This window comes from Pipistrellus kuhlii, unplaced genomic scaffold (assembly GCF_014108245.1).
Source record: "Pipistrellus kuhlii isolate mPipKuh1 unplaced genomic scaffold, mPipKuh1.p scaffold_m20_p_1, whole genome shotgun sequence".
Classification (NCBI taxonomy): domain Eukaryota; kingdom Metazoa; phylum Chordata; class Mammalia; order Chiroptera; family Vespertilionidae; genus Pipistrellus; species Pipistrellus kuhlii.
In genome coordinates, this window is record NW_023425404.1 from 19,204,229 (window position 1) to 19,226,788 (window position 22,560).

The window sequence follows — 22,560 nt, forward strand, 5'->3', positions numbered from 1 at the left end:
AGCAGAAGTGGCGAGAGTGGGCACCCCTGTCCTGTTCCTATTTAGAGCAGTGGTTTTCGATCTTTTCCAGTCCTATGTTCCTTTAAGATCTTAGTGGAATCCCAAACTATACCCTTTTATTGAACAGCCCTCGCTTTATGGAATACAAATGTGACCAGCTTCAGCTTTCTTCCAAGCACTGCCTTCAAACATCACCATTGACCCTCCCTCTCCATCCCCTGGCACCATGTCAGGCAGGCCGTGGTCACTTTTCGTCTACCCAACCTATTCCAGTGTAAAGCTTCCATCCCGTGTCCACTATGGTGCCCACATCCCCCCATCCTTCTCCTCTCTCTTTCATTCTTGACCGTGTCTTTTGTAGGAACCCACAGTGGGGAGCAGGGGTCTGGTCTGCTCTTCTGGGCCTCACCTCATCGTCAGTGTCCGGAGTAGAAAAGGGACCAATCTCATGGCCACCTTCTGGGGCGGCTCCTGGGCTGTTGATGCCCCTGGTCCTTGGGGTGTTCAGATGTGGTGCTCCTTGGGCACCTAGGAGAGCCACCCATCCTTGCCCCGTCTGGCCTGCCTGCTTTCTCCCCCTGCCTCGGCACAGGGCAGATCAGCGAGGCCGCTGCATAAGGAGGTGCCCAGCTGGGGAACGGGAGGGCGACTTCCCCTCATGGGCACCTGACACCGCGCGTGGCTCCACAGGAGGCCCTGCCCTCGGCGTGGGCGGCTGGGAGCACCACCCTCCACAGGGAGGTGCGGGAGGCAAAGGGCAGGGACTCCTTGCAGGCGAGGGTCCCTACCCCCCCCCCCCCAGCATTAGCATGCATGAAAGGCTTGTGAAGGAATCCCCATGTGCTGACCCCGCTCCGGGCTAAAGCGGCAGCATGAAGGCGGGATCCAGGCCTATTGCCTTCAAGCTCGTGAGGTGAGTTTTATGTCAAAGGTGTCCAGGCGTGGGAACCACTGCCCGAGTGACAGGAGCAGGGCCAACTAGGCCGGGTTCTCCCTTTTTGAGGGAGTGGGGGACACTAGGGCGCCCTCACTTAAGGTGACCAGGCGTCCCGCTTTTGGCGGGACAGTCCTGATTCCTAACAATTTGTCCTGCGGCATTTAAAAAAAAAAAAAAAAAGAAAAAGTCCCGATTTTTGGAAAGACAGATTGTTAAAAATCGGGACGGTCCCGCCAAAAGCGGCACGTCTGGTCACCTTATGCTAACTGTGAGGTTTTAGAGACAAGTGGAAGGTAACGGAGCACGAGTTTGCCAACCCTGCCTTCACAGCAGCCCCTCACAGGAAATCTTGCCAGAGCCCACACAGAAGTCGGCCGGAGTTAGAGCAGGTGACAGGGCAGGGCCTGGGGCAGGCGCTGAGCCGGGCTTGGCCAGCAGGGTCGGAACCCCCCGGATGAGATAACCGTGCGGGCCCCTTCAGCTCCCTCCAAGAACCTCCTGTTGGTGTCAGATTGGGGTTGGGCATGGAGCCAGAGACGTGGGCAGAGGCCAGGGAAGCGGGCCAGCTGGTACCCAGAGCAGGTGCAGAGCCAGGGCGGGCCAGGAGGGGCTCAGCAGAAGGGAACCGGGCTCAGGGGCGGGGGCGGGGGGAGGCGGGGCGCGCTGGCTTCCCAGTGCTGCCGAGCAGCCGTCCCCAGGGCAGAACCCCAGCAAGGTGTGCTCCCCCCGTGTGTCCCGGAGCAGGGGGAAGAAGAAAGACAGCGGCCCCAGGACCTGCAGCCGCCACCCCCGCCTGGGCCGCCCAAGGAAGGGCAGGAGAAAGCCAGCGGGGACGAGAGGCCCGCCACAGAGCCGCTCCCGAAGGCGCTGGACACACCCCTGAGCGAGGGGGACGAGCCGGCCACGCTGCCCGCCCAGCGGGACCACGGGCACAGCGTGCAGATGGAGGGCTACCTGGGCCGCAAGCATGACCTCGAGGGGCCCAACAAGAAGGCGTCCAACAGGTGTGCATGTGTGTTTGTGTGTGTGTGGGTGGGTGGGTGGAGAGGTGCGGGGAGGGAGCTGGGCGACATAGGTCTGTGCGGGGGGGGGGGGGGGGGGGGGGGCCCTCTACCTCCACCTCTGGTCTTGCGTGCTCCTGGGCACCCTTCCGACACCTGGCATGATGGGGAAAGCCTGTCTTTAGTTCTGGTCCCAAGTTCAAATCCCGTGACCTTGGGCAGGTTACTCAGCCCAAGTTAGCTTCCCCATCTGTAAGATGATGAAGACGATAGCATGCCTCTGGTGAGGAGACCAGGCCTGGAGCAGGGCAGAGGACACCAATGCTGTTACTTTGATCTGAAGACTGGTAGGTCAGTCTTGGCACTGACAACGTATCCTTGACCAAGTCCCACTTTTTACCTGTCGGGGCTTGCTTCCCCAGCTGGAATGCAGGAGAGGAGGAGGAGCGGGGTGGGTGTAGACGTGGGCGTAGACACAGTGACTCCATGACCTTGAGGAATTCCTTCGAAGGCTGTGTCCTTTCCGGACCTGGAGGCAGGAGACCCTGCCCTTGGGTTTGTTCTGTGCAGAGATGCCTCTGTAAGGACTCGAGGCCTCCACCTTCAGGCCACTGTCCAGGGTCCCAGGGACTCGGTGGCATCGAGGTGGAAGCCAGCCATGCCCCAGGACCAGGGGCCAGCGCACAGAGCCTGTCCTATGGACGCAAAGCGAAAGCAAATTCCAGAAATGAATTCGGGGACCCCACTGCCAGAAGAGGGGTCCTGCCTATGGGGAGAGTCCGCCAGGAAAGAGGAAGGTAGTACATATTGAGCACCTACTGTATACCAGGCGTGATGCTAGGACTGATCGAATCTTCCTGACCGCCCTGTGACATGAGGTTCCCATCTTCCAGGTGGGGAAACGGAAGCTCAGATGAAACCATTTGTTCAAGGCAGGGTTTTATTCCCAGACCCAGACCCTTCTTGGCAGCTGCCTTACTTGGGCTCCAACTCAGAGAAGGTGGTGAGGGCCGGAGGGCTCCCCACGCTGGGCATCAGGAAGCCGGGCTCCGGGAAATGGCCCTGCAGCCAGCCTCGTACAGGTCACGCGCTCTCTCTGACCTCCCTGCCCTTCCTAAGTGCCCTGCTGGCTTTCCACCTTCCTGCCCTCAGAGGGAAAGAGGGAGGGAGGGAGAAGCAAGAATGAGGAGGAGGAGGAAGAAGGGAGAGGAGCTTAAGGTTTCTCAGAGTTCATCTCTGAAAAGGCAACATGCTTCCCCTTTATCAGTGGGGGAGCTGCGGTCAGCCCACTCAGCTATACACTTGCTGCTGTCGCCCAGCACACCAGCGGGGATGAGCCCTGGTTTGCACAAATGCTTCTTTTACACGTGCTAGTCCAGTGTGCTGGGCACGTACACAACACAAAAAGTAACAGCAAAACAAAACAAAAAAATAACAGCAACCATCAAACCACACACACACACACACACACACACACACGCGCACACACGCGCGCGCGCGCGCTCTGGGCACGTCGCGGCTCTGTACTGAGGATCCAGGGTGCTCCTGGAGGCGGAGGTGCTGTGCAAAGTTTACACAGTTGGTCTCAGGCTCGACAATTCTACTAAAAACGTATCTCAAGGCAAGACCAGCATTACAGGCCAAGATTTATGCACAAGAATGTTTATCCCCTGGTCCACCAATAAAGGATTACTTATATACATGTGATGGGATAGCATACAGCTATTCAAAATTACTTTCAAGAGATAGTTACGGATATGAGGATGTACTCATGATATAATGTTAAGCATAAATGCAGGACATAAAACCAGATATATAGTATAATCCAATTTTAGCTATATGGGGAGGGGCAAAAGTGGGTTTACAGTTGTAATACAAATAAAGAATACAATAAACTCTGCTGCATGTACTCACAACTGCAAACCTACTTTTTAAAAAAATATTTGTATTTTATTTATTTTTTTACAGAGAGGAAGGGAGAGGAATAGAGAGCTAGAAACATTGATGAGAGAGGAACATCCATCAGCTGCCTCCTGTACACACCCCACCAGGGATGTGCCCGAAACTAAGGTACATGCCCTTGACCAGAATCGAACCTGGGACCTTTCAGTTTGCAGGCCAATGCTCTATCCACTGAGCCAAACCTGTTTCAGCTGCAAACCTACTTTTTGTCCACCCTGGTATGTTGAGTAGAAAAACATGTGAATAGAAAAAGACTAGAAATACATGAAATGTTAACAATAGTTAACTCTTGAAGGTGAAATTACATGGAGATGACTTTTACTTCCAAGAAAATGTATTACTATTTATCAGGGCAAAAATGTCATAAAAATCAGGGGCAGCCAAAACTGGTTTTGCTCAGTGGATAGAGCCAAAAGGTCCCAGGTTCGATTCTGGTCAAGGGCATGTACCTTGGTTGCGGGCACATCCCCAGTAGGGGGTGCGCAGGAGGCAGCTGATAGATGTTTCTCTCTCTATGTTTCTAACTCTCTTTCCCTCTCCCTTCCTCTCTGTAAAAAATCAATAAAATATATTTAAAAAATAAAAATAAAAAAAACAGGGGCAGCCCTAGGGATTGCCGAGCCGTGGACCAGGCCTGGGGGTGACCTGCCGTCTGCGTCGTTGCAGGTCCTGGAACCACCTGTACTGTGTGCTCAGGAACAGCGAGCTGACCTTCTACAAGGATGCCAAGAACCTGGCCCTGGGGGTGCCCTACCACGGGGAGGAGCCCCTGGCCCTGAGGCATGCCATCTGCGAGATTGCGGCCAACTACAAGAAGAAGAAGCACGTCTTCAAACTGAGGTGAGGCCCTGCCTGCCCACCCCCTCCCTGGTGGTGTGATGGGCACGAGTGGCTGGGCAAGGGCCTCTCAGTGGGACCAGCTCCGTGCCGGAGTTGCCCCAAAAGGCTGAGGGCCCAGAGTCTCACCTCTCTCAGGTGCTGTGTGACTGACTGAGAGGGGCTGTGGCAACAGAGCCAGCCCTCTGCCCGGGGCAGCGGCTCCAGAGGTGGCCCGGGACAGGATACCCTTTGTCCTCCTAGGTTGAGCAATGGCAGCGAGTGGCTCTTCCATGGCAAGGACGAGGTAAGTGCAGGGCAGCCCAGCCCTGCCCTCTGAGACGCAGGGGCAGATGGAGAAAGCTCCCTCCGAAGGGGCAGGCCTGGGGACTCCCTCCCTCCCATCCTCTGGGGAGGTGTGAGGCCCGACCCTCTCGCCCCGCCCCGCCCCGCAGGAGGAGATGCTGTCCTGGCTGCAGGGCGTGAGCACGGCTATCAATGAGTCCCAGAGCATCCGTGTCAAGGCCCAGAGCCTGCCCCTGTCCTCCATCACCGGCCCGGACACCAGCCTCGGCAAGAAAGACAAGGAGAAGAGATTCAGCTTCTTCCCCAAAAAGAAGTAGCTTCCAGCGGCGCCCCACCGGTGGGGCCGGGCTGCGGGTGCCGCAGTGCCTCCTCCCTCGACTGCCCAGGACAGGCTGGGGCGTCTTCGGCCTTGACCTTGGCCACAGCCCTCCTCCCGCCCGGCTGCTCGCTGCCTGCTGCCCGCCTGCTCCGAGTGGCCGGGCGGGGCGCCCGGGCCCACGCTGCACTGCAATAGCTGCCTTCACCCGCCCGACACCTGCTCCCCCACCATCCGCAGGGCGGCTCCAGGGACACAGGCTCCCGGCTTGGCTGGGCCGGGAGGTAGGATACGGTTTCCCAGGCACCCGCCCTATTGTGTGGATGCACCAGCCCCCAAACCCCACAAAAGCTCGAGCAGGAGGCTGAGGGTCCTCAGATGCTGCCCGCTCCCAACGCAAATCTTGCATGGGATCACCCCCCAACTTGGTCCAAACCAGAGAAAAGGGAAGAGGACACTGGGAATGCCTGACCCACCGCCCTGAGCATGAGGACAGAGCCTCCAGGGAGGCCCACAGGGAAAAGGGCTGCTGGGGACTGAGGGACAAGACGGCCCTCCTCCCCACGGGGCTTCCTCAGAACTGGGACTCTCACTTCAGGGGCCACCACATCCCCTCCCCCCTCCAAAGTCTGTGGGCCCCAAGGGTAAGGGGCCTCCCGCCGCCTCGTCCTCTTTGCTGCCACCACCGGGGGCAGAAGGGCCAGGAAGCTCTCCGGCGGTCCTTCTGGACCTTCATTTTAAGCTTAGGGCTAGCGCTCAGACCTGAGGGAGGTAGACACGTCCTGACACTGCCTAAGGCGCTGCCTCTCCCCGCTGGGACCCCTCCCAGCAGCAGCTGAACCAGCAATATCCACTCAGACCCGGGCCCCCTTCGAGACCGTCCCGTCTCCAGGTACCAGATGGACAGCCCGCACCTGGAGTAAAGCAGCCCAAAGCCAAATGCCCACTGTGTATTGTCTGCAGCGGGTCCCACCCGAGGTTACCGGCGGACAGACAGCCAAGTTCACGTAGGACCTACCGCCCTGGGATGGCAAACCTGGCCTCCCCACCCTCCCCACATAGGGACAGCTGGGCAAATGCTGGGGCCAGAGCTATGAAGATGGGGCACCCCTTGCTCGGCATCTCCGAAGGTCCCGGCCTTGGGTCTTGGGGGGGTCACGTGAGTGCAGAAGTCACCAAATGCCACCCCATCCCCAAGCACAGCCAAAGGGGCCTGCAACCCAGACGCGCAGGGACAGCCTTCCCAGGCTGCCGAGGTTGATTTCTAGAGAGAAAACAGGGCTGGGTCCGCAGGGATGTCCCAGCCGCTCTTCAAAAGAAGCTGCAGCCGTGTCTTAACCGGGGCTCAGTCCCGCAGAGGGGTGGCGCTGGTGGCAGGGCCCATATCCCCTGGGGAGACCCTAAGAGGCCCCTCGGCTGCCGCTGCTGTTTCCATCACCCTCCCCACGGGAAGGAGCCCGATTCCTCCGTCGGAGGGGGATGGGCACCCGGGGGATGGGCACCCGGCCTTCCCAGGAGCACTTAGCCTGAGTCTTACAGGACAACCCGGCACCCCTCGGGGATCAAGGCCACTCTGTCAAGGTGAAGTTGACCTCAGTGGACAAGAACCATGGGCGGGAGGTTCTCCGATGGAGGCCGACACCCCTGGATCAGGTGGTCCCACCCTGCAGCCAGGCCTTCATTCGGCCTCTGTACACTTAACCCCGCAGCCCTCTCTGTCCCCGCAGGGACCGTAGTCTAGCCCACTCACTAGCCTCTTCCTACACCTGGGGAAACCGAGGCAGGAGCCAGTGAGGTAACTACACTCACCTGGCAATCAATCACGAAGGCTTCCGGCACATCGGAGGGCACGTCCTGCTCTGGGCAGAGCAGGTGGCGGCCAGTCTCCCTCCGCGGCTTCCCGGGCCGGTCTGTCTCGAGGGAGCCCAGGGACAGGGGCCCCCCTCCCCTCCACATGTGCCAAAGCAGCACCTGAGTGAGGAATCGCCGACAAACAAACCCACAGCCTCAGGAACGAAAGGGCCCCAGAGGAAGCACTAGGACCCAAACCACCAGATCCCGGACGGGTCAAGGGTAGCCAGCTGCATGCGACCCGCCCGTCTAGTGCCAGCTCCCACATCCTCCCACCCCACACAGGCCCCAGGATCCCCCACCCACTGGACGGACAGTGCAGGCACCCAGCCTGGGGAGACTAGGCCACAGGGGGGCTAAGGCCCTGGCGCCTGGCAAGGCCATTGTGGTGGTGTGTTTTGTCCTTACATTTTCTACTCGGCAGTGTTGTAACGGTATTCCCAAACTCGGTTGACACGGCTCGTCCACACCAGCATACCAGGCTTCCTCCCAGGGCAGTTTAGAGGAAGCTTCCTCTGGGCATGGTCAGGTGGTCCTCCTGCCCCTTCGTCCCCTGGCCTCAACGGACTCTGGCTGAGGGGGGCGGGGGGGATGGTGATTCTTGGGCTTCCCTCCCCCACTAGCACCCATCACAGGAGGCCTGTCGGAGGCTCAGCTCCCATCCACACCACTTCCTTCCTGCCTAGTGGAGGGCAACAAGGGTCCTGGAGGCTGGTCCTGGACCCCCTCCTCCCGTCGGCGGGAGGGGCAGAGAGCCAAAGGGCCACGTAGCTCGGTCCCTTGGACAAGCAAGCTCAGGGAGGACGCCGCGGAGGAGGCAGCTACGAGGACTTTGTAACCGTCGGGCACAGACCATGCAACCTGGGGCCACCTGGGCCTCGTCCTCTACCTGCTCCAACGTGCTTCCACCAAACAGAGGAAACCCATTTACTAGTTTTTCTAATAAATCAATAACGCTCCACACCTCTCTCCGTGTCTTACCTGACAAGCCTTGCTTCCCTTTGCCCTGGGCCAAGGAGGGCTGGTTGAGCGAGCAGAGGAGGCGGCAGCCGTTTCCAAGCCAGACTCTCTGGCTTGTCCCTGAGTCTTACAGGCCAACTCCGCCAGCACCCATGTCCTGCACCTCACCCCAGACCCTGGTTCAAGCTCACTTGGCAATGCACCCGGCCACCTGAGCGCCTGCTGCAGGCCTTTCTCCAGAGCTCAGGACAGAGGTCCTGGAGGGACATCAGAATCGCCATGCCGCCGGGACCGGTTTGGCTCAGTGGATAGAGCGTCGGCCTGCAGTCTGAAAGGTCCCGGGTTCAATTCCAGGCAAGGGCATGTACCTTGGTTGCGGGCACATCCCCGGTGGAGGGTGTGCAAGAGGCAGCTGATCGATGATTCGCTCTCATCGATGTTTCTAACTCTCTATCCCTCTCTCTTCCTCTCTGTGAAAAATCAATAAAAAATGTATTAAAAAAAGAAGAAGAATCGCCACGCCTGCGGTTCATCTCCACAGGGAGCTCATCTGGGGGATGGGGATGTAGGCATAGCCATTTTTTTCAAAAAACTCCACCGATGATTCTAACGGGCAGCCGGTGAGAACCACTGAGCTGGTCCAAGGTTTCCCGATGCTTCTGCAAGAATCTCCCGGGGAAAGGACTCACTACAACGTCCCAGGCCCCGCCCACTGAAGCGTCTGATGCAGGGAGTTTGAGAAGCAACGAATCATCCACCTCCTTCAACTTACAGATGAGCAAAAGCGTCTAGGTGGTCCGGCTAAGTGAACGGCAGGGCTAGGACCCATACCTGGGTCCCCTGACTCTCACTGCATTAGGTTTGTGGGTACTCAATGCCATGACCCAAGGCTCGCCTGATAGAAGCTAGCTCTCTCCTCAGTGACAGGAAGTGGCCACAGAACACGGCAGCAGGTAAAACATGGGCATCTCTGGCCTGTCGGAGCTGCCAGCCTCCACTTCCTTTGACTTCAGCAGATTCTGCATCCACCTTCACAGTGAGTGAGTCTGTCCCCCGAGGTCAGAAGACTCGTGAGGCCCTGAACCAGCAGACTTGTACGGACCCTGAGGGCAGTTCTACCACCTGGGCCTGCAACCCCCTACTCCCAGGCCCCAGACAGAAGGAACAGGGCAGACCAAGGCAGGTCCACCGTGGACCAAGGGCAGAAAACCCAACTGGAAAGAGGGAGGCACTGTTAGCCTTTCTGAATCGAAGACACTTTGAGGACAGAGGAAGACTAAGGATGCATCCCACAAAAAATGCACCTGCACTCCTCACCCAGAGTTCCAAGCCCCTGAAGACATTCCTAGGCTCCAGGTTCAGAATCCTCGCCTCCTAGGATGTCTCCTGGGAATGAGGGGAGAGAGTGAAGGCACCCAAGTCACTGGGAACTCCTGCCTACTAGAAAAATGTCCCGTTCACTCCCTCGCTCCCACCCTTACTTCCTTTAGTCCAACTTTGGTCCCTGAGGAAAAGAGCTCAAGGCTGGCATTGACACCCCTGCCCCCAGGACAGGTTGCCAAGCTGTGGCTGGACAGAGACGTCTGTGGGAGTAGAGCAGCCGAGAACAGGCCCTTCCCACACATCCCGCTGCCCCAGCCGCCTCCGTGAGCGCCTGGTGCCCGTGCCTCATGAGCATGGACAGTGGATGAGTGAACGTAAAGCTTCAACCCCCACACCCTGCCCAGGCCCAGTAAGTCACCCCTACGCCCTGCCTCCCTTAAGACACCCTAGTCAGGCCCAGTAAGTCACCCCCATGTCCCACCTCCCCTAAGACACCCCAGTCAGGCCCAGTAAGTCACCCCCACGCCCTGCCTCCCCTAAGACACCTCAGTCAGGCCCAGTAGGTCACCCCCATGTCCCACCTCCCCTGAGACACCCCTGGCCATATCCACTCTCCCACCCCAGCCAGGCCCAGTCAAGAGGCCACACAGGTAGGTGGGTCAGCAGTGGTTATTGCACCGTGGGCAAGTAATGAAATGTGTATACATTAGCGACATCCACAGGGTCAGCAAGACAACCCACAAAAGTACCTGAACGGAGCCCGTTACATTCTTCGCGGGAGGGGAGCCGACAACAGAGAAAACACGCACGCGCACACAGACACGCCACAGAGTGGAAAGCAATAAATTACGGGCCCCGCTCCCGCCTGGAGGCTCAGGGAAGGCCCGGCCGCAGAGCAGAGCCTCTCCGGCTGCCTCTGCCCGGCTCCTCCGTCTGGCGGGGGCCGGCCGATGCCAGGGGGCCTGGGCGGGGCGTGCTCTCCCAGGGAAGAGGGGAGCTTAAATATTTGGCTTCTTATCGGAGAGAACTATGTACAAGGGAAGCGGCCACGCTGGCCTGAGGGAGGAGGGGCTCCGGGAAGGTCCCTGTGAGCCCGGGCGGTGCCAGGGCGGTCACAGCAGGGGAAGGCACTCGCTGAACGGCCTTTTGGGGGGCCCAGGGTGAGACCCCGGTAAGGAGCCGTTCCCTCCCCGACTCAAGAGTCAACCTACGGAGTTCAAGGCCTGGAATTTCTCCCTCAGGTTTCGCACACGGCCTTGCTGGCTCGGGTCCCCCAGGTCCCTGGGACCCTCCTCCTTCGGCCAGTTCTCCGCAGACGCCTGCCGATCCTGGCCCTGCGCCCCCACGGCTGCCGGCGAGCAGGGGCCCGTAGCGGGGCCGGACAGGGGCCCCTTCTCCAAGACGATCACCCGCCGGTTGTCCTCCAGAGTGAGGTCCGCGGTGACGTGCAGGGCCTCCTCCCTGTCCGGCCAGCTGCGGGGCAGCCCCCCGGGGGGCCGGGGCTGTGGGGGGGCGGCCTCCAGGCCCACGCGGCCCCGCTTGGCCCTCAGGCTGCGGCAGCGGCCCAGCCTGCCGGGCGCCGGCGGCTCCGCCATGTTGGGCACCGAGCAGCTCCGGCTGACGGGCAGGCCCCGGGGCCGGCCGCCCTCGGCCCGGGCCGCGGCGTCCTGCGAGGCGTACAGGGAGCAGAGCTCGCGCACGTCGGGCCAGTTGAAGGTCTCGGTGTCCAGGGGGCTGAGGGGGCTGCGGCCGGAGGGCCGGGCCCCGGGGGAGGAGGCCCTGGAGGCGGCGGGGGGGCTGAAGGAGAAGCGCCGTGGCGGCGAGGCCTCCCCCGCGGAGCGCGGCCGGGGCGGGCTTTGCTCCGGGGCCCGCTGCTGCTCCTGGCCGAGGGACAGCACCGGCCGCCTCCTGCCTGTGGGGGAGAGAGGTGCCTTCAGGCTCCGGGCGAGGCCGGCGGGCGGGGCTCCGGGCGTGAGGATGGGAGAGAAACCTCACTGTCACAGGGAAATGGGAATAGAGCTAGGGCAGTGGACAAGGGATCAAGAGTCAAAGGAAGAAAGATGAGAGCTCCTGCTCTCCTGGACAAGGGGGGAGGGGGGCACACCCACATTTCCTCCAGAGGCCCTGCTCCACGGGAAGGCTGGGGAGGGCAGGAGAAGGGCTGAGGGGGCAGGGGAAGGGCTGGGGGGGCAGTGGAAGGGCTGGGGGGGAGGCAGGGGAAGGGCTGGGGAGGGCAGGAGAAGGGCTGAGGGGGCAGGGGAAGGGCTGGGGGGGCAGTGGAAGGGCTGGGGAGGGCAGTGGAAGGGCTGGGGGGCAGGGGAAGGGCTGGGGGGCAGGGGAAGGGCTGGGGAGGGCAGGAGAAGGGCTGAGGGGGCAGGGGAAGGGCTGGGGGGGCAGTGGAAGGGCTGGGGGGCAGGGGAAGGGCTGGGGAGGGCAGGGGAAGGGCTGGGGGGGCAGGGGAAGGGCTGGGGGGGCAGGGGAAGGGCTGGGGAGGGCACTGGAAGGGCTGGGGGGGCAGGGGAAGGGCTGGGGGGGCAGGGGAAGGGCTGGGGGGGCAGTGGAAGGGCTGGGGAGGGCAGTGGAAGGGCTGGGGGGCAGGGGAAGGGCTGGGGGGCAGAGGAAGGGCTGGGGAGGGCAGTGGAAGGGCTGGGGGGCAGGGGAAGGGCTGAGGAGGCAGAGGAAGGGCTGGGAGGCAGAGGAAGGGCTGGGGGGGGGCAGGAGAAGGGCTGAGGGGGCAGGAGAAGGGCTGAGGAGGCAGAGGAAGGGCTGGGGGGCAGGGGAAGGGCTGGGGGGCAGGGGAAGGGCCGAGAGGCAGAGGAAGGGCTGGGGGGCAGGGGAAGGGCTGGGAGGCAGAGGAAGGGCTCCACCATGGTAGCACGCAGGCCTCGAGACGTTAGACCAGGTGCCAGGGCTCCCTCCCCCCGGCCCTCGGTGTGAGGTCCAGCCCTCCCTTTGGTAGAGGTCCTTTAGGGATCACTCCCCCCCAAAAGCCAAGTGGCTCTCACAATGCTCTTCCGCCCCACGCCTGTAGGAGGGGCCCGCCTCCAACCCCGTCGTACCTTTGCCACCCGAGGGCCTTCCCGCCGCCTCCTGCAGGCGGGGATCGGCGGGCGCCGCGTCCTCCCACGGCAGCAGTGGCCGGGCCGGCCCCGCTCTGCTCTTGATGCGGAGGCTGTACTGGCGGGCCAGCTGGTAGACCTTGTTCTTGACCCGGTCGCTCACAGGGCCGTCCATCATGTGGGAGAGCTGCACGAGGCAGGGGTGCAGCGGGGAGGCCAGCCCCGCCTGGGAGCCGCCGCTCAGCTCCCTCACCAGCTCCTTCAGCTCCCGGGCCAGGCGGGCCGGGCCGGGCCGCCCGGGGGGCGAGGCGCTCTCCGGGGAGGCGGGGGCCGGCTCCTCGGTGATGGCCCCCAGCTCGTGCTCCTCCAGGATGAAGAGCGGCTCCTGCAGGTCGAAGCCGTTGGCCTGGCGCGGGCCGGGGCCCTTCGGGGGACTGGCCCCCGAAGACTCCATCCCCTCCCAGACCTTCAGCATCTCCGAGGACGGGCGGAACTCGGCGTCCGTGACCGGGGCGGGGTCCCCCGCGCCCGCGCCCGCGCCCGCCTGGCCGGGTCCCGGGAGGTCGAACAGGGCCCAGGAGGCCGGCCTGGAGCCCGCCGGTCTCTGGTGCCCGCCGGGGGCCGCCGGCGCCGGGTCCTGCGTGGGGAGGTTGTTGAACCTGGAGACGGAGCTCCGCACCAGGCCCTTGGGGATGTAGGACAGGCTCTCCCGGCGCCGCACGCTGAAGCCCGCGTCGTGGTGCTCCGCGTTCTCGTAGTAGCTCCTGATTCTGTCCAGCAGCAGCCGGTCCCGGGTGGACAGCATGGACTCCTTCTTCTTGCAGGAGGGCCTGTCGGCCTCCGCGGGGCAGCCCGGGCCCGGGGGCTCCGTCCCATTGACAGAAGGGCCGCTCTCCGCGGCCACCGCCACCCCGAGGTCCGCTTCGGGGGGCAGCGGGGCACCCGGGGCGTCCGAGGGGCTGCCGCTGCCGCCGCGGGCCAGGCCCTTCTCGCTGCCCTCCAGGCTGAGCAGGCTGCCGCTCCGGCTGGCCAGCCGCGGGGTCGCAAAGCCGGCGGACTTGCTGTCCTCCAGGGCCAGGCTGCTCCGCCGGGAGAAGCCGCTGGCGAACCGCTCGGCGATGACGCTGGCCTGGTCCAGCACCGAGGGCGGCAGGAGGCTCTCGGGCTCCTGGGCAGCCCCCGTTTCCTCCTCTTCCTCCTCCTCCTCCTCCTCTTCTACCTCCTCCTCTTCCTCCTCCTCCTCATCCTCCTCGCTGCTCAAGGCCTTCATGCCCTCGGTGCTCTCGGCCGCTGTGAAGTCCACCACGTCACTCGGGGGGCCCAGCCCCAGCAGCTCCCCGTGGGCATCCAGCTGTGTCTCCAGGACTTCGGGGGACTCCGTGTCCGAGGGCATCTCCTCGGCGCTGGGACCCTCCTCAGCAGCAAACACCTCCTGCTCGGCCCCAGCCTCAGGGTCTGGCTCCACCTGGGACAGCACAGAGAGCTCACATGAGACACGGGGATGCGGGGACAGTGTGGTCTACCCAAAGCCCAGTGAGTGACAGAGGCTGCGGGTTTAGGATGGAAGGGGCAGCAGGTCCTAAGGGAGAGGCACTGGCGCTGTCCTCAGGGACCCTGTTGCTGGCGTGCTGGGCCCATGTCCTCAAAGCCAAGGAAACGTCTAGGAGCACAGACGGGGAAAGCGGTGAGTCTCCGTGCAGCCTGTCTGGGGGCGGCCTGCCCGATGGAGCCAGCACGCGCTGCCCAGGGAAGCAGCTCTCCAAGCCCTGGAGCTCCCCACAGGGGGTGGTTCTGGGCGCACACCCAGGCCCAAGCTACACGAGAGACGGCTCCTGCTTCCCCAAGGGGCCAGGGCCTCTCGTGCAGCTCAGGGTCCAGCGGGCAACAGGACCCCAGGCTGGAATCCAGCATGTCCAAACCATTGGTCATTTCAATGTGTAATCAATAGAAAAAGCTATTGAGACGCCTTATGTTTTCTTTGTATGAAGTTCTGGCAATCTGGGGTGTATTTTACCCCGGAGGGCAAGACGGGAATGTGGTTCCTGTGGACGACTCTACATAGGCCCAGCAGATGGGGAAGGAAGGAAGCAAATCTGATAAGCCTTGTAGGTCATCGGAACCACAAAACTGGCCAGAACAGGCAGCTTTCCAGTGAGTCTGTAGGGAGACGCCAAGAGCAAGCACTCTTATCGTCTGAGGAACTGATCCAATCCAGAATCTGCAGAGCAGAGCCTGAGACCTAGGCCCGCACGGCCCCGTGAGAGCAGCCACCAGCCCCACGTGCCTCCAAGCACCTGCAATGTGGCCAATCCAAACGGAAAACAGCTGTGAAGGTAAAATACACCCCAGACTTCATACAGAGAAAACATAAAGCATCTCAATAGCTTTTTATATTGATTATATATTGAAATGATCAGTAGTTTGGACATGCTGGATTAAATTATTTTTGTAAATTGATTTTTTTAAAAAGAGGAAGAGGGAGAGAGAGAAAGAGTGGGAGGGAGAGGAAAACACAATTGAGCTACCTGGCCAGGGCAGTTAATGATTTTTTTAATGTGATTACTAGACCATTTGAAATCACACATGTGGCCCTGGCCAGTGTGGCCAGTTGGTTGAGCACTGTCTTGTGCATCAAAAAGTTGCCAGTTCAATTTACAATCTGGACACATGCCCAGGTTTCGGGCTCAGTTCCTGGTCAGGTTCTGTACGGGAGGCAGCCAACTGATGTTTCTCTCTCTCTCTCCCTCCCTTGCTATAAAATCAATAAAAACATATTTTTAAAAAATACTAAAATGGCATGTGTGGCTAGCATCATATTATCATTGGATAGGACCACTCTAGGTTCTCATCCAATGTCACCCAGGTGAGGCCCTCCCCGGGGGTCTAGGCCTCATGAACAAATTTTTATAATGTAGGGGAAGCTAAGGACTCCATTCTAGACACCCCCAGACGGCATGGGGTGGCGGGAAAAAGAGCGAGGGCTTCGGAGTCACAGACCCTTGCCTGGTCTCAGCGTGGCCCCTCCATGCCAGGCACATCCCCCAACCCTTCTTAGCTGTCGCAGGGGACAGACGAGGAAATGAACATCCAACAGGTAGGAGGTACCTACCGAGTGGATGTCAATATGCTACCCTGCCGCCCAGGTGGGCACAGGTGTGAGTTAAATGTCTGGGCCCCTGGCAGGGGCGGGGCCGAATGCCCTACACAAGGAGGCCTGGCCAAGGGGACCCAAAATCTGGTCACTTCTGCTGACTGTGCCCCTGGGCGAGGGACCACATCTGCCCGAAGGCACGGGCACCTTTTCTGATTCGTGGGAAGGGGCTCACCAGGCCAGGCACCCACAGACCAGACAGGTTTCCCAAAGGGGCGGGAGTCCTGTCCCCATGGGCCCTATGGGAGAGCCCATGCCTGCAGGCCTGGAGGTCAGGTCTGGCTCCAGACGCCCCTACACTGTTCCCCTCCCGCCGGCCGGCCACTCACCTCAGGCAGGGAAGAAATGGACTCGAAGCTCATGCGCTTTTCGGCACTGGTGGGAGACCGGCCACTGGGCCGCCGGCAGCTCTTGGCGCCTTCAGACTCCCTGCGCCCCTTCCCCTGCAGCAAGAGGGCAGTCGTCAGGCCCCGGGGCCACGGGGAGCCGGTCCCTTCTGCATCCCAACGCGGCAGCACCTCCTGAGCCCAGGGGGCTGGGCTTTGCTGAGAGCCAGCCCTGGACCAGAGCCACTCCGGGGTCAGCGTGAACAGGTCCCTGCCAGGCGTGCAGCCTCAGAAAAGCCCAACCCTCCTGACCCTTCCAGCCCTGCTGTGTGCAGCCAGCCGGCTCCCCTTCCCCACCCCATCCCCACCCCCACCCGTTAGTCATGCGCGTTGGGTGGTTTGCTAGTCCGCGCCCAGGCCTGGAACCGTGCATGCCAGGGGCTCACCAGGGCGTGACCGGGAGTGAGGGGTTAAGAAGTGCTGATGGCAGAAGTCAAGGAACGAGGACAGAGGGTCGGGGAGGGCAGGGGAGAGGACGCCAGGCTGGGCACGGGCTTGCACAGGCCAGGGAGCATGCAAGGAGGAGGGGGAGATCAAAGAGACACCTCACCATAGCACCCCGGGAGAAAAGTAAAGCGTTGGCCCGATAGTGCCAGCAGTGGAGGGCGGCCAGCAGGGAGCTGGCAAAGTCGGCTACCTGCTCCGCCACTGCCAGGCTCTCCTCCTCCTCCTCCTCCTCCTCTTCCTCTGAGCCTGGGGGCTCTGGCCCAGACCCCTTCTTGCTGCCTTCATGCCCTGCCAGGTCCTCCAGAGTGACCCGAAACGCCTGCTCCTCCTCGTCCTCCTCCTCCTCCACCACTTCCTCCTCCTCCTCCTCCTCCTCCTCCTCCTCCTCCTCCTGCTCCTGCTCCTCCCGGGCAGCCCCTTCAGGCTCCGGTGGCAGGCCCCGCGCTCGGGGGTGCTGCCCACAGTCCAGGAGAACGCCAGCGCTGCCCGCATGCTGTTCAGAGCGAAGACCCCTTGTGACCAGCCCCGGGCAACACCCCTCCGCCTGCCAGGGGCCGGGGGAGAGGCTTCGTACATAAACCCGCATCTAGATACCAGAGAGGACCAGAAAGGGGGAGGGGGGGTGGGAGACGGGGGCGGGACAGGTTTCTCATGGCAGGAAGCTGGGGCCTGGGAAAGCTAGGAATGGGGCCTGGAACTCAAGACCCAAGCCCGGGGGAGAGGAGAGAGCGCGCGAGGATCCCGGCTGGGCTGGCCACCACCAGGGTGTCTCTCCAGGAAAGGGTAGGGAGGGAAGGGTCCCTGGGGCACGGGCCACGGCTCGTTCATCTCTGTGACCCTCGTGGCAGAGCCTGGTGCACAGGAGGCGCTGGGTAGGTATTTGTCCAATGAATGGAGACGGTGAGCGCTGAAGGGGCCAGGGGCTGACCTGGGCAGTCCACCCCTCCCGCCCCAGCCAGGCCCCTCTGCCCACAGCCTTACCTTCATTCCTCTGGCCGCTCGGGTCGCTGCCACCACACGGCGAGGGGAGGGAGAGGGGGCGGGCGGCAGGAGAAAGAGCCTCTTTAGAGAGAGAGCCAGAGGCCGAGGAGATCTCTCCGGGGCTCCTGTTCCCCAAACCCTCCCCTTCCACAGGCATGACTGACAAAACGGAGCAGGGGAGGGGGGGGGCTGCAGTGGGGGGGGGGGGTGCAGAGCAGTGCAGGTCTGTGAGTGTCACTTGCTCCTGCTGCTACCCAAGGACAGTGATAGGAATGGGGGGCGGGGGCTCAACCCCCCTCCACAGAGGGCAACAGGCAAAAGGCCCACGTCCAGGGAGGAGCAGAGACAGAGTCCCCTCTGCACTGTCCTCGACACCACTGCCCCCCAGATGGTCACCTACGTCACCTTCCCGCCCCCAACCCTGTAGCTTCCCCCGGATGGCTGCTCACCCCGCACACTCACCTTTCTCGCTGAGCTGCCTGAGCAGGTGTTTGGTGGGCTCTGCGGAGGGAAGCAGACGGGCAGTCAGCGCAGCCTGGGAGCACCCGTGCCCGCCCGGCTCCCAAGCGGCAGCGCCACCAGCCCATCACCAGCTCAAAGTCCACACAGGCTGGCTCCCCACCCCCAGCCCGAGGGCCTACAGGAGGGGGGGCCACTCCCATCAGCCCTGGGACCTCTGCTGTGACCGCCAGCCCCCAGAGCAGCACAGCCCCGACCCCCCGGATTAGCACTGCTCCCCCAAGGAGCCACCGCCCCACACCGCCCAGCGACAGGGTCCCTGAGGATAGCGCCAGTGCCTCTCCCTTAGGCCTCTCTCCAGCCCTCTCCCCGCAGGTCCGCGGCTCCCCTCAGGCCCCCCGTCCCCGCCATGAGCAGCACGCCAGCACCCTCGCCGCAGCCCAGGCCGCGCCCTCTCCTAGCCCCCAGGGGAAAGCAGAGGCCGCACCCGACTTTCTACGGCCCGCGAGGCCTGGCACCGTGAGGCCTGGCTGCTGGCTGGGGAGTGTTGCCCGGCTGTGCGGGGGCTGCCCGGGCTCTGGGGACGGGATACAAAACACAGGCGTTAGGCCGGCGGGTGACCGCCTTGGACTCCAGCCTTTCCGGGGACAGACCTGAGACGGGCAGGCTCCAGGGACCTCCTGAGGGAGCCTGGGCCGGAGCCCTCACCGCCCTGGCCCAGCCGGCCCGGCATGAGGGGCCCACTAACCTCGCCGCCAGAGGCAAGTCTGCTGAGGTGTGTGTGCGGGCAGGAGCACACACAACCTGCACCATACCAGCCAACAAGTCTGGCTGTTTTCATCCAACACTCCACCTCTTCAGGTTAGGGCTCATCATCAAGAATATCTACTAAGTGACCAGCAAAGGCAGCAGCACCTCACTTATCCACCAACGTCACGTGCCTGCCCATCTCGGCTCCCTGGGAGGAGGAGGCAGCAAGGGCCCGGCGGCAGGCGGAGCAGCTGGCCTCCGACCTCCCTGCTCAGCTGCTGCCCGGCCCGCTCCACACACGCCTCCCAAGTCCAATGGACTGGTTTCTAATGGGCGGAGAGGGAGAGGGGGTACTACGGGCAAGCACACGAAGACAGGTTAGGGCAAACGCTCGTCAGGGTCAACATGGACACAACAGAGGCTGTCTCTGTGGCAACCACGGCCTCTTCCCCAACCCCACCCCCTTACTGCTTCGGGGGGACCCTGGAGAATCCAGCTGTCTACACACCACACACCACCCTGAGGCCACTGCCCGGCTCCGGAAAGGGAGAAGGTCCGCTCCGGCGAGCATCCTCTAGGTTAGGGGTGTCGAACTCAATCAGAGAAGGGGCCAAAATCTAAAATCCAGCCTAAATCGCGGGCCGAATGGTTTACTGAACAGTCATAAACTGTCATTGTGACGGAAACGCAGCGGAGTGCAGTGATGACAGCGCGGTGCGGGCCACATTGCAAGGCCTGGCGGGCCGGGTTTGGCCCGCGGGCCTTGTATTTGACACATGTGCTCTAGGTTAAAGGCTCCCGAGGACAAAGCGTGTGTTTAGAGAGAAGTCTCTTTCACAATGGTGAAAGCGAAAGCCCCGAAACAAGCACACAAACACGATACCCAGACCTCTTTTCGAGTTTCCAGGCGAAACTCTCGGCCACGTGGGGACGTAGGCTCTGAACCGGCTCATTTCCCGCTGCCCTGACAGCTGCAGGGTGGCTGCGACAGGTAGACTTACGACGGCCACCGCCACCGTCACTCCCCGAGCACGCCCGTGCGCCCGAGCTCCCGATGCAAAGCTGTGGCAGCAGGAAGGGGATGGCAGCGGGAAGGGGAGGAAACAGAGAGGGCCAGAGACTGACCAAGTTCGCACCGCCAAGGTGGGTCTTTCAACACAGGGACACAGGGCACCGTCAAATTCTGCCGCCACAAGGGGTTTGCCTAGGGTTCAAGGTCCATTGGGAGCAACGCCAAGCAGAATGAAACCACAACAGCTTTCCGAGACCACGCGGCTCACGCACCAATCCACAGTTACCCAGGGGGCCCGTGGGCCACGGCCAGTCAAAGCCCAACGCCCTGTACAGATCCAAGCCAGGGCACTGCCCCAGTCACACCCGGGTCTCTCTCTCCACGGGTCTCTCCCCACGCCAATAAGTTTGGCAGCACCGACAGAAGCCCATCGGTCTCTCGGCCTCCAACAGAAGGGCGGGTGAAAACCGATGTGGCAAACACCGGGAGAGCTAAGGATAGAAAAGCAAGGCCTTCTCCTTCTCAATAGACGCTTCACTCCAGAAACGCCAAGCACACAGCCGCGAGCCCCATCCGTCATGGAAAACCCAGGAGAGGAAGACGGAACGTTCCCCCAAGGCCCAAAGCAAATATTTCCCGTCTGGATTTGGTGCCACTAGAAGCCGGACTTGTTTTCCCCACGCCCTGCCTCGCTCCTCCGCGGCTGGATGCCGCCGTCACTCCTGGCCGGCTCCCAGGAGCGGCGAGGGGAGGTTCCCGTGGCCGGGAGCAGAGAAGGCTGCCAGGGCCTGAGCGACGGGCATGCCCGGGGCCTCGGGAAAGGTGGGCTGCCTACAGGTGCCGGGGGAGGGCAGCACAGGGAGAGGACGCTCAGCACACACCCTCCTGCCCCTCCCAGGGTTTCTGCAGGTGAGAGCCAGCCCCAAAGGCTGCTGCCAGCGGCCCCGTGAAGATGCCTCTGCCCGCCGGCCTCCCCTTACCAGACTGCCGGCGGCCCTGGCGTGCATGGGTGGGCGCCTCGTCCTGGGAGGACCAGGCCTTCTTCAGGCGCTCCGGGCTGTAGCGGTACCGGTTGGGATCTGCACCCGGAAGAGACAGTCAGGCCTCCGGGACACCATCTGCCTTGGCCCAGGCTCCGACCGTACCCGACCAGCCTCTGCTGCCCCCACTCCAGGGGCCAGAAGCCTCACATCTTCCATCCACTTCCCTCCGGGGCATCGGCAGAGAGACCGCCCGTCGGCGGTGCCGTGTGCCTCGGCTCCCGGGAGCCCCCGGGGCCTGACCACAGGAGCCACCGCCGGCCCTCCCCGCCCCCTGGCATCTCAGGGCCGGGCCAAGCCTCCCCGGGACACAGCCTGACGGGGACGGTGTGCCGTTAGGGGCGGGGCAGCAGGAAGGGTCACTCACAATAGGAGTCCATTTCCAAGATCGCTTCCTTGGCCTGGAGAGGAGAAACCCGCCTGGTTATGTGTGACCCCGCCACGGGCCCTGCATCCTGACGCCGCCCACACTTGGTGAGCAAAGACCCCCGCACCCCACCCCAGTGCTCTGTGAGGCCCCGGCATCCGCTGAGCTGGCCCCCGCGGTTCAGTGGAGCCAGTGTCCGGAGGGCGGGCCCGTATGAACCCCACCGCCGCCGGCTCTGCAGGACACCCGCTCCCCACACGCCCTCGGGGGCCCAGGAACGCACCTTCTGGGGGATGGTGGTGTGGTGGTTCTCCAGGATGAGCCTCTTGATGTGGTGCGTCCAGTTCCGCTTCTCCTGCACGGTTTTGGCCTGGGAGGAGGCGAGAGAGGGGGCCAGGGGTCACCACCAGCCCGAAGGCACACGGCGCGGGCGTGCTCCAGCCGAGCAGCGCGGAGGGGGAAGAGGGCCTCTGCTCGGGCTGAGAGATGCCCACAGTGACCCCCACAGCTAAGCGAGCGGAGGAGACAGGCCCGCCCACAGCTCCCCCTTCCCCCTGCCCCCGGCCCCCCTCTTACCTGGATGCTGTACTGCTGCTTGCTGTGCTTGTAGTGGGTGACGGTGAAGCACAGGGAGTCTCTGGTGCTTTCAATCAGCATCAGGGAGGAGCACTGGGGAGGAGGGGAGGGCAGTCAAGGATGAGGAAGGGCAATCGCAGAAGGACGGAGCTGCGCCCATACCGACTCGGGGCTGACGCAGAGGGTGAGGACAGCGAGGAGGAAAGGGGCGGAGGGGGCGGAGGGGGCGGAGGGGGCGGAGGGGGCGGGGGCAGCCGGTTACCGGGATGTGGCCCTTGTACACGAAGTGGTCGCCCCGCTTCTTGGTGATGAGCAGCGCCTTGTCGAAGAGGAAGAAGGTCTTCTCGCTCCGCACGCGGTGCAGGCGGAAGGTGCCCTCCAGGACCAGCTCCCCGTAGATGGTCAGGTCGGGCCCCTTCCAGTTGATGAGCAGCGACTGGATCTCCTGCAGCCCAGAAGCCCCCAGCCCCAGGGTCAGGCTTCTCATCATGACCTTCCCTGGGGACCCCACGGGACCCCAAGAAGCTCCTGCAAACCCCACCAGCTCCTGGGTCCCCAAGAGGAGCCTGCCCCACACGGACATCACCCCTCAGCTCACCCCACACACCCCCCACCCCTACCCGACCGCCCTTGCGTGCTCCTGCAGCCACCAGCCCGGAGCACCTGCAGCCGGACCGCGTGCTCGTGCCTCCTCTTCATGTCGTTGATGTACCAGGCCACGCAGGTCATGGTGTCGATGGCGTCCTCCACCACCTCGAAGCCGTCCTCCTCTTCGTCGAAGTGTTTGGCGATCTCCTGCGCGGGACCCGGGGGCTTAGGCGGCCCGCGGGCTCGAGGGCCCCCCTCCCCCCGCCGCCCTG

At 62.6% G+C, this 22,560-nt stretch overlaps 2 protein-coding genes across 10 annotated transcripts in view; one reads left to right on the top strand and one right to left on the bottom strand.

Moving 5' to 3' along the window:
- The window catches only part of SPTB (spectrin beta, erythrocytic), a 115,478-nt gene extending 108,248 nt beyond the window's left edge, over nt 1-7,230 (top strand). Inside the window, exons 33-36 of the mRNA XM_036434258.2 lie at nt 1,682-1,941; nt 4,567-4,740; nt 4,981-5,023; nt 5,172-7,230. Coding sequence (XP_036290151.1) covers nt 1,682-1,941; nt 4,567-4,740; nt 4,981-5,023; nt 5,172-5,339 — 645 coding nt within the window. The 3' untranslated portion in view covers nt 5,340-7,230. The remainder of the gene's footprint in view (nt 1-1,681; nt 1,942-4,566; nt 4,741-4,980; nt 5,024-5,171) is intronic.
- Nucleotides 7,231-10,620: 3,390 nt separating this feature from the next.
- The window catches only part of PLEKHG3 (pleckstrin homology and RhoGEF domain containing G3), a 41,794-nt gene continuing 29,854 nt past the window's right edge, over nt 10,621-22,560 (bottom strand). For 2 of the 9 annotated variants that reach the window (XM_036434261.2, XM_036434266.2), the window contains exons 7-19: nt 22,364-22,495; nt 21,963-22,145; nt 21,701-21,793; nt 21,408-21,494; nt 21,125-21,158; nt 20,698-20,796; nt 18,443-18,532; nt 17,959-17,997; nt 17,497-17,522; nt 16,619-17,008; nt 16,012-16,125; nt 12,532-13,996; nt 10,621-11,384 (exon numbers count right to left, since the gene is read on the bottom strand). In XM_036434261.2, coding sequence (XP_036290154.1) covers nt 10,675-11,384; nt 12,532-13,996; nt 16,012-16,125; nt 16,619-17,008; nt 17,497-17,522; nt 17,959-17,997; nt 18,443-18,532; nt 20,698-20,796; nt 21,125-21,158; nt 21,408-21,494; nt 21,701-21,793; nt 21,963-22,145; nt 22,364-22,495 — 3,462 coding nt within the window. In that variant the 3' untranslated portion in view covers nt 10,621-10,674. The remainder of the gene's footprint in view (nt 11,385-12,531; nt 13,997-16,011; nt 16,126-16,618; nt 17,009-17,496; nt 17,523-17,958; nt 17,998-18,442; nt 18,533-20,697; nt 20,797-21,124; nt 21,159-21,407; nt 21,495-21,700; nt 21,794-21,962; nt 22,146-22,363; nt 22,496-22,560) is intronic. The other 7 variants (XM_036434268.2, XM_045579788.1, XM_036434274.2 and 4 more) reach the window with 7 other exon arrangements.